This window comes from Triticum urartu, chromosome 2A (assembly GCF_056163025.1).
Source record: "Triticum urartu cultivar PI428250 chromosome 2A, HENAU_Tu73, whole genome shotgun sequence".
In the NCBI taxonomy this organism is placed as follows: domain Eukaryota; kingdom Viridiplantae; phylum Streptophyta; class Magnoliopsida; order Poales; family Poaceae; genus Triticum; species Triticum urartu.
In genome coordinates, this window is record NC_141874.1 from 376,260,487 (window position 1) to 376,270,098 (window position 9,612).

The 9,612-nt window shown below is 44.7% G+C and overlaps 3 protein-coding genes across 3 annotated transcripts; all 3 read left to right on the plus strand.

The window, feature by feature from the left end:
• Positions 1-3,570: 3,570 nt before the first annotated feature.
• On the plus strand, positions 3,571-4,528 carry LOC147985162 (protein FAR-RED IMPAIRED RESPONSE 1-like). Its single transcript, XM_087541440.1, has 2 exons — positions 3,571-4,025; positions 4,156-4,528. The coding sequence occupies exons 1-2, from the start codon at positions 3,571-3,573 to the stop codon at positions 4,526-4,528; spliced, it is 828 nt and encodes a 275-aa protein (XP_087397566.1).
• Positions 4,529-4,708: 180 nt separating this feature from the next.
• LOC147985163 (protein FAR1-RELATED SEQUENCE 5-like) lies at positions 4,709-5,903 on the plus strand. Its single transcript, XM_087541441.1, has 3 exons — positions 4,709-5,053; positions 5,274-5,535; positions 5,641-5,903. The coding sequence occupies exons 1-3, from the start codon at positions 4,709-4,711 to the stop codon at positions 5,901-5,903; spliced, it is 870 nt and encodes a 289-aa protein (XP_087397567.1).
• A 2,161-nt stretch (positions 5,904-8,064) lies between these two features.
• On the plus strand, positions 8,065-9,375 carry LOC147985164 (uncharacterized). Its single transcript, XM_087541442.1, has 2 exons — positions 8,065-8,411; positions 9,072-9,375. The coding sequence occupies exons 1-2, from the start codon at positions 8,065-8,067 to the stop codon at positions 9,373-9,375; spliced, it is 651 nt and encodes a 216-aa protein (XP_087397568.1).
• Positions 9,376-9,612: the final 237 nt, after the last annotated feature.

The following is a 9,612-nucleotide window of genomic DNA, read 5'->3' on the forward strand; positions in this document are numbered from 1 at the left end:
CTAGCGACATCCCAGCAACCCTCAGGTATAACTTCTTTCGAAACAGGCCTTGCGCTACTTCCCGAGCTCCTGACATCGCTGCATTTATATATTTTACTATTTCCCTGGCCCCCTCGTAGATACTCCCTTCGTTCCAAAATAGATGACCCAACTTTCTATTAACTTTGTACTAAAGTTAGTACAAAGTTGAGTCATCTATTTTGGAACGGAGGTAGTAGGATCGATCGGTTGTTCGAAAGCCACCTAAATATTTACTATTAAGAGGTAAAACTAGTTCATGCACTCGAATCTAGTACTACTTGGTTCAAACAAGGAAGAAAGGGGGTGGGGTGGGGGTGGGGGAAGATTTGTTACCTGAATCTAGGACTTGGTCGAAAGAGGAAATAATGGGGGCGAAAAGTAGCAGAGACTAGCTATCCAACTGGTCTCTAGGTCTAATAGGGAAATAAAGGGAAACACAGTACAAACTCAATATAAACCCGATCTATTCGTTGAAAAAGGAAAGAAAGTGGGGACTGGGGACAAGTCAACAGAGTAAGTCTAGCACTAGATTTGCTAGCGTCAGACGATATAAGGTGGCTATACTGAACAAAAATGGGACCAACCCAGATATCGTGTTCTGATGTTTGTTGCCCCGAGCCACTCTTATGTAATGCCACTGGTAAAATGTAGCAGTCGCACTTCTAAAAGTAAGGACACGTTAAACCAATGTTGCTGGTAAAATGAAGCAATGGCACCATTAAAGTAATGTCGTATTTAATGGTTGTCATAGTTAATCCTAATGCCCACACTAATATCTAGCAATGCTGCTGCTTTAGAAATTGCTACTGTCCTTCTAGGATTGCCATTCAGATAAGGAACATGCTTCTTTTCATTTGATGTATGTTTCATCACTTGTTTGTCACCCTCCTTTCCACCTTTTTGTGCAAACAGAGACATACATTTCACGCTTGATCTTAGTTCAACTGGACAAATGATATCCAAATTATAGTTGAACATTCTAGGAGCTTCACAACCAACCTTGATGTTGCTCAATTTTATTGCAACTAATGAACAAGAAGCTCTGTGGGTTTCGTTTTCTGATGGAAATGGAACCGGGGCTGGAGCCCTTTTCTTAAAAAAATGAAGAAGCTGCTAGCTCATTGGACATTGCTTCATTATAGGTGAACTGCACCAAAAGGTCCCATGAATTGAATCATCCATGTTGGTGACTGGTGTCATCCCTTCTACGATGGCGTTGACTGCAGGCATGGTTCCCATCACGAGGTATGTTCCTTTTTGGTCTGACCGTTTGCCAAAGATCTTGCATGTTGAGTCTACTCTTGTGCTGCTGTTTTGGCACTGCCATGACAAAGCAGTAATGTTATTATTTTGCACCTTAATATAGTGGCACTATTAATTTGAGGCAATGTTTTGGCACCGCTAGTGGCACTAATTTTATATAGGGCTGGACTATTCTGGTACTAGTAACAGAATAATATTCGGTTACCCCCCCCCCCCCGCCGCCCTATATAGGCGCGACGCGTCGACCACCATAGAATCCCCTTGACCCAGCCCGAACCCAACCCGCCTTCTTCCGCCGGAGGCAGCCGTCGTGGGCAAGCGAGCGACGGCGGCAGCCGGAGCGAGGGAGCCCGTGGCGCCGTGACTGGCCGGCGACGGATCCGCCGCCGTCTCTTGCCTCCGTCCGTCGCCGGATTCATCGACGGGGCCGTGATCCGCCATCTCCTGCCTCCTTCCGTCGCCGGATCCATTGGCGGGGCCGTGATCCGCCATCTCCTGGCTCCCTCCGTCGCGGGATCCAATGACAGGGTCGTGATCCGCCTTCTCCTACCTCCCTCCGTCGCCGGGTCCAACGACGGGGCCGTGATCCCCCGTCTCCTGGCTCCCTCCGTCGCCAGATCCAACGATGGGGCAGTGATCCGCCGCCTCCTGCCTCCCTCCGTCGCCGGGGCTCCTTCTCCGGGGCAGTGATCCCCGCAAGACGCTGCCTCCCCGGATCTCTTCGCCAGACATGCCAGGAGCTGCATCAATGGCGCCGCCTCCCAAGAACATGCCAGTACGCCGACCATGAGAGGAAGAAGAAGAAGTCAGTCCACTGGAGGTAATGTGTGCTTCCCACGTTTGTGTCAGTACATCATTTCATCAGTCCTGCTATGAAGAAGAACCTGATAGTACATTGCAAATGCCTGATCAGTTCATTACACCCCTGCCACTTGATGCACAATTTGGATGTCGAGGTTACTGTCAGTACCTCTAATATGATAGCTTCAGTTCAAAACCAAAAAACATAAACTTATGCATCAGTCCAAGGAGCTACTAGGATTTATATAAGGTTCAGCTTCCACTGCAAGTTGTATGATGTTATTTCTAATAGTGCATGTCGTGTAGTTGCATCAGTTCGAACTAGTGAAAGAATGTTGTTGAAAAAAATATACACATGTTACACAGTAAGTTCAATGATACATAAACTAGGAGTACTTCTAGTGTAGTTGCATAAGTTATAGATGAACAAAAGAGAAGACATGCATCAGTTTTATATATATGCATATCCATACATCTCTGAAGTTCAATGTTCAGTTTACAAGCAGTTCTAAAAAATAGTACATCAATGTTGAGCATGTACGGTTATACTGTTCGAGTGAAAATGAAACCAGATACAAAATAGAGAACAACAGTTTAAATAACAACGAGCGATGCAAGTTCAACTTGTACAATGCCTTCAGTGCATGACATGTTACCCATAGCATGTATATGAGAAAAATGCAGAAAATATTAATCCCAAAACTGTTGAATGTCATTGCAGAAGAGAGCAAGGCGGCACACGCAGTGAGCATCTGATGAGACAAGCAAATATGGGGCACCACCTGGTTGGGTAACACCAGAAATACCACCTGGATACTTAAACAATACAGGAAAATTTCAAGATACACCGGAATCATCAGAAGCACGGACAAGTTCTTCTATGCAGCAAACACCAATATCTAGGAATACAAGCTTTGTCACTCGTGGGTTGCAACAAGGCCAACAATATCCAACAACAAATGTTTTCCTTCCGTAGCGCATGCAGAAAGCCAAGGACGGGAAGCTGTGGATGGGTTGCAACAAGGCTTCCACCAGTCTCTCCGTCAACATCAATCATCCGTGCTGCAAAAGCGGTTGCGACTGGAAGACCAGGCCAAAGAGACAGAAATTTTGGCCTCTCTAGTAGGTTACAAAGTACAAGATATGAGCCATATAGATAGGAGCAACCTCACAACGAATCTGAGGGGAGACGGCCGTACAATGAGAGATGGAGATCTTCGTCAACATTGCTCCCTCCAAGAGATACATTGCTACATGTGCCAAGGGTGACACCACCCGCGCCCATACACCAGGGTGAACAGCAAACACCGGAGGCAGCACAGAGCTATACACATGTAAGTATCCATATAGAAAAAAACATACAAGCACAGTTCATACCATGGTACTGTGACCACCCCATCTAACATTTTCATAACTGCGTTTTTGTTTGCTCACTGTTGCGTGCAGCCACCTAACATTGAAGCTTATGTTCTGCCAAGGCTATAGATGCACTTTGAAACTTTTGAAGAAGCAAAGAACTTCTACAACGTCTATGCGAAGCATGCGGGTTTTGCTGTCAGGGAAGGCTCCAAGTTTAAGACCAGAGCCTACCTTTATTGCACGTGCTATGGAGTCTATCAATCGAAGGTGTCTGAAGCAAATAGACAGCGGAACAAAACGACAGCCAGGACTAACTGCGGGGCTAAAATGAGGCTAAAGAAGGAAAATGATGGAACATTTGTCGTAAAAGAGATAGTCTGGGAACACAACCACAGGCTACAGCTCACTCTGCAAATGCTTGTCTTCTTGCACTCCCACAAAAACTTTGACAAAACAATCATGGAGTACGTCAAGTACCTGCAGTTCAAAGGCATTGAACATGCGCAAATCATGAGCATATGGGGCGGTGATGACCCTGGTAGCTACTTCCTCGAAATGAATGCCAAAGACCTGATTAACCTGTAAATAGAAACTTGTTCTCCTCCCATAAACCCCCTTCGTATTTTTTCCTCTATCAGTACAAACATATTACGCAACGCATGACCTGACGCCAGTTCAACATGCATTTTTGAATGAACTTTTAATATGCAGGAAAGCAAAGAATTCAAGGATGGATGATGTGGACGATGTCCTAAAGACAGTCAACTTCTTTAGGGAGATGAAAGCTATAAACAGGGAATTCTTCTGTGACATGCAACTCGATGAGTCCGACAGAGTTAAGAACATATTTTGGGCGAACGCAAGCTGCCGAGGGGCCTATCAGGACTTCGGTGACTACGTAACATTTGACACCACATATAAGACCAACAAGTATCATATGCCACTTGGGGTGTTTGTCGGTACTAACAACCAATTACATACTACATTCTTTGGTTTCGCCCTGATGAGAGATGAGGATGCAGAATCATTCAGATGGTTGTTCAAGACGTTTTTAAGGTGCATGAGAGGGAAGGCTCCTACATGAATCCTCATAGGTACAACCGCGAAAACCACCCCCAACCACCACCACCACCCCCCCTTCTGCCCAAAAAATAAAAGGAAAATAAAACGGTAAAAAATGTTGTGTCAGTTCTATTGGTATATATGCACCACCATATGTTGACCACTCCACATCTCTTTTCTCATACCAGACCAGTGCCCGGCAATGGCTTTGGCGATACCAAAAGTTTTCAAGAACACAGTACACAAGTTGTGCCGCTGGCACATTATGAAGAAGTACAGGGAACACCTCGCATACCTGTACTACCTGCACGAAGACTTTAAGGATGAATTCACATCAATCGTCAACTGGCCCCTCATGCCAATTGAGTTTGAGGATGCCTGGAAAGGACTCATGGATAGGTACAACCTCCATGATGATGCCACGATGGTGGCCATGTGGAACGAGCGTGAGAAATGGATATCAGCCTACTTCAAAGAAATTTTCTGCGCCAAAATGACATCCACACAGCGAAGTGAGAGCATGAACTATGTGCTCAAGAAGAACTTTGTAAGTGAGAGACAAAACCTACACCGGTTTGTCAGCCAGGTAAACTCCTGCGTCAAAACCAGGAGGCAGACAGAGAACCAAGAGACAATGTGTAACAGGGTATAGCTCTATCACCTGTCGTGAGACAAAAAAAGATGCTTACTAAAGTAAAAATTTATTAGTTAGACAAGTTTTTGCTGCGAGAAAACTAACAATTTGGTCACCATTCTTGCATGTGCAGAAGGAACAAAATACGCTGACCTTCTATGGGTTTGACACCCAGATGGCAAAGGTTTACTCGCGAGTCGTGTACAGTGAGCTCAGAAAAAGGCTAAAACTGAGCACACTCTTCACGGTGACAGAGACAGAAGAGCCCACAAAGTACCTCGTGTGCTACAACAACCCGCAAAAACTGTCTGCATGGTCTCAGAACGCGTTCCAGGTGGTTGCAGACCCCGTGGGAGAAACATATGAGTGCGAGTGCAGGCTATGGGACCACACAGGTGAGGACTACAAAAAAAGATGTTACATATTGTACTACTTTATTTGCAAAGTTTTTGTTCGAATGAAATGACAAAAAACATGCACCTCTTCCAAAAACAATACAGGTCTTTTCTGCATGCATGTCCTGTGCATGATGCAAACAATTAAGGCTGCCAGCGTTCCAGAGAAATACATCCTCAGGAGATACACCAAACGCCCGAACATCCAGCCAACATTCGACAAAAATGACTTGAGGATAGTAGCATCAAACAAGGCATCCCAATACTGCATTCAAAGCTCACTGCTGACGCTCAACATGAGGGTGCACAGAAAAAGTTTGAGAAGCCAAGAGCAAATGGCGAGGTTGCGGGTCGTCATGGAAACTTGAACAAGAACTCGACGTCATGCATTCTGCTGAAAATGGAGGTGTGACGGATAATGAAGCCATTGAGAAGGATATTGCTACAATGTTATCCGAGATGAATCATCTGGGAGCTGTTGACCCGTTCGACAATGAGGAAGAGGAGCAGCAGCAACCAGAGCTTGCCCATGTGCACACTCAAGAGCACCAACAAGCTCACATGCGAAATCAGGAGCTTGATGGTGCTGTAGGCGAACGACATGACAACAGCACATCCTACCAGCAGCAGCAGGAAAGAGTGATTAAACCACCCATATTCTCAAACACAAAGGGGAGGAAGAGCAAGACGCAAGCAGCGAAAGCAGCAGCCAAAAAGCCGCCACGCCCCATCAAGCGTGTGGAATTTGGCCCGAACGGCAAACCTCTCGGGATAAGGGCATGCTGATTCTGCAATGTCATGAGCAACCATAACTACCGTACATGCCCACTCCGCACAGATGGCACTGTCAACAAGCACAAGCAGATTGGAGCACCCAGGTTTCTGCCAATGGAGACAACACACGTAACAGCTACACTTGCCGCAAGTGTGGGGGAACTGACGGGCATAATGCCCGCACGTGCAAAGTGGGAAAGGAGGTCATTGGTGCTGAACAAACACAGGGCAAGGTGCAGAGTTCCAAAAAATCAAATGAAAACGATGAAGAAGAAGAGTTTGACGAGAATGACGACCAACCAGACGAAGACAATGAAGATGACAGTGTCGGGGATGAGGAAACTGAAACTGATGATGAAGCTGCCAAGGCTCAACCAGGAAAGGGCACGGGCAAGGCATAACATTCGGGGCCAGTTAGGAGAAGCTCAAGGCTGAACAACTGAACAATACATAGTGGTCTCAGTTGCCTCGGCACACAATGAGGAAACATTTCAGAAACATCGATTTATCTCACGCGGGCCAGTACTTTTTTAGCTTTATCGTCGATTTGTGCCCGCTGGACCAGTGACATTATTATGTAAACCATTTGATAATCCTTTTGAATGCAGTCACAAATACACTTGAAAAAACTTATCTGGATTTATCTGACGCAAACGCTACTGTCGACCAATAACTCAGCAGCAAAAATATGTCAAGGAAAATTTAAACTCTTATGGTACATCAGTACTGATAGTTCTCAGTCGTCAGTACAAAGGCAGAGTACACATCAGTACTGATATAATTTGTGATTTGTGCCCGTTGGAGTAGTCACATTATTATGTAAACCATTTGATAATCCTTTTGAATGCAGTCACAAAATACATTTGTACTGACGAAAAACACTACTGTCGACCAGTAACTCAGCAAAAAAAATTTAAGGAAAATTTAAACTCTTATAGTACATCAGTACTGATAATTCTCAGTCGTCAGTACAAAGGCAGAGTAAAACAAACACACCCAGGAACACCTCAAAAGAACATCGTTTTGAAAAAACAAAGCTATGTCTGCTTCTGCCAGTCCCAATTCAGAAAGACCATCGTACATAAAAATAATTATCTCAAACAAAAATGAGAATATAATACATTCTGTACTGATGAAAATCTAATTTATCTGTAAAAAATACTCAGAGATTATCTTGATATAAAAAATTCTTTAAAAAATACAAAAAATGTTTTAACATCAGACATATTCTCACTGGTATTTGGTAAGTTCAATTACACTTCAATCACCAGTCCAAGTACCGCAGTAGAGGAGTACAGACCTCCATCATCACCAACCCTGACATGTGCAAGTGGGATAAGCAGCTGATAAGTATAGCTTGACAAAGACAAATCAGTGCGACAGTAAAATGCCGTCATCACCACCCTTGAGACGTGCAAGTGGGATTTAGCAGGTCATAAGTACAGCTTGACAAGACTAGTCAGTGCATCAGTAAAAACCATTGGACTTGGACGGTTACTTCTTCCAGGCCACCACTCGCGCCACCCATTGAGCGGTTGCCACAAGGGACTGCAAACGGCGACCCCACGCCACTACACCCACTACACCCACGCCCCCGACGAACCGCCTCCCACAAATCCCCGTCGACGCACTGCAAAAAACCCCATTCTCTTCCATCTCTCCATCATCCCCACAAACAACCATTGCCCTTCCATCTCCACTGCACACAAACCACAAACTTCTCTCTCACAAGCCCACAGCCGCCGGAGGAGGGCGATGGCGGAGGAACCGTCCACCAAGCATCATCAAGACGAGCCGTCGGACAAGAGCAGCAACCTCGTCGACGTTCACGTCCCCGGCGAGAAGCGCGAGTACACCAAAACCCTCAGAGAGGTTGAGCTCCACGGCAAGGAGACGCTGGAGATCGTCTGCACCAGTGAACCAGACAAGGCCGACGAGGTGATCTCCAGGCTCTGGAGGAAGCTTGGTGGCATGCTTCGTAGGATCGTCGGCGTTGGTGTGCACTACACCAACGAAGATGAACCTCCCCAGATGGCAGCAGTCCTGCAGTTGTGCGTCGACGACCTCTGCTTGGTGTACCACATCACAGCGGCCACAAAATGGTGAGCCATCCTACTCATTTGCCCTATTTGGTTTATCTGCTTTATTAGTACTGTATCCTGAAAATCTCATCACACTTGTTTCCCAACTAGATGTACTAGTGTGGTTTGTGAAAAGTGGATGCACTACTAAATTTTCTCAAGTAGATACACTATAAATGTATTTTTGAACCTGATGCACTGGATTACTATTTGGAAAATCTTGCGGAAGATTAATTTCTGAAGTTGATTGACTAGTGTAGTTTCTGAACTTGATCCAATAGTGTAGTTTATGTACTCGATGTATTAAAAAGATGTTTCCGAACTTGATGTAGTGAAGTATTTTCTGAATTTGATCTAATGTTATTCTCATAAGAAAATAAACTAAGGACTTGGTGAAGCACTGTTTATGTGTTATCCTATTCAACAAAAGTAAACTAAACTAGTACCAAAGCAGAACATACAACATTGACTAAAACTATGTATAATCCAAAAAAGAAGAATAACATGATGTACTTAATTTAATTTCAGAACTTTGTTTATTAGTTTTTGAAGTACATTCATCCATTATTTATGCTACATAAACATCTACTTAATGGATTCATTGCTTGTAAAACAAAACAAAAATGAATAATTCAAACATCAAAGTAATGCTGATTTTCAAAAATGTCTCTCCCCTTGCAGGCCCAAGCGCCTGAACGAGTTGCTGCAGCATAAGAAGTTGTTCACATTTGCCGGTTTCAGCATTGAAAGCAACAAAGAGAAGCTGAAGTCCTCCAGTTTTGAGATCAGCCCCAACAAGTTCATTGACATTCAGCGCGAGTGGAGAGTTCCATACACCGGAAAAGAGTACGACTCCTTGACTGATGTTGTAGCCAGCGTCATCCACCCATTCTACAAAGGCATGAAGAAGAACATCAGCATGCAAGAAGACTACAAACTGTGGGGGACCAGCCCGCTGCCAGACAACCTCATCGAGTACGCATGAGTAGATGCATACGCCACTTACAAGGCATGGAGCATGATCGACTACATCACAGATGGTTCGGAATTTGCAAAAGAGTGGGAGGCTGCGAAATTCTACGACCACCCCTATTGCCCCTTTTAGGGATGAAGATACATCAAAGCCTACCTTCGTTTTCCTTCCGCTAGTGCTTGCCTTTTATCTTGTTGTTTCAAATTAGTAGTTTGCTCTTGTTGGGTTGAACCAGTATGATTATGTCGT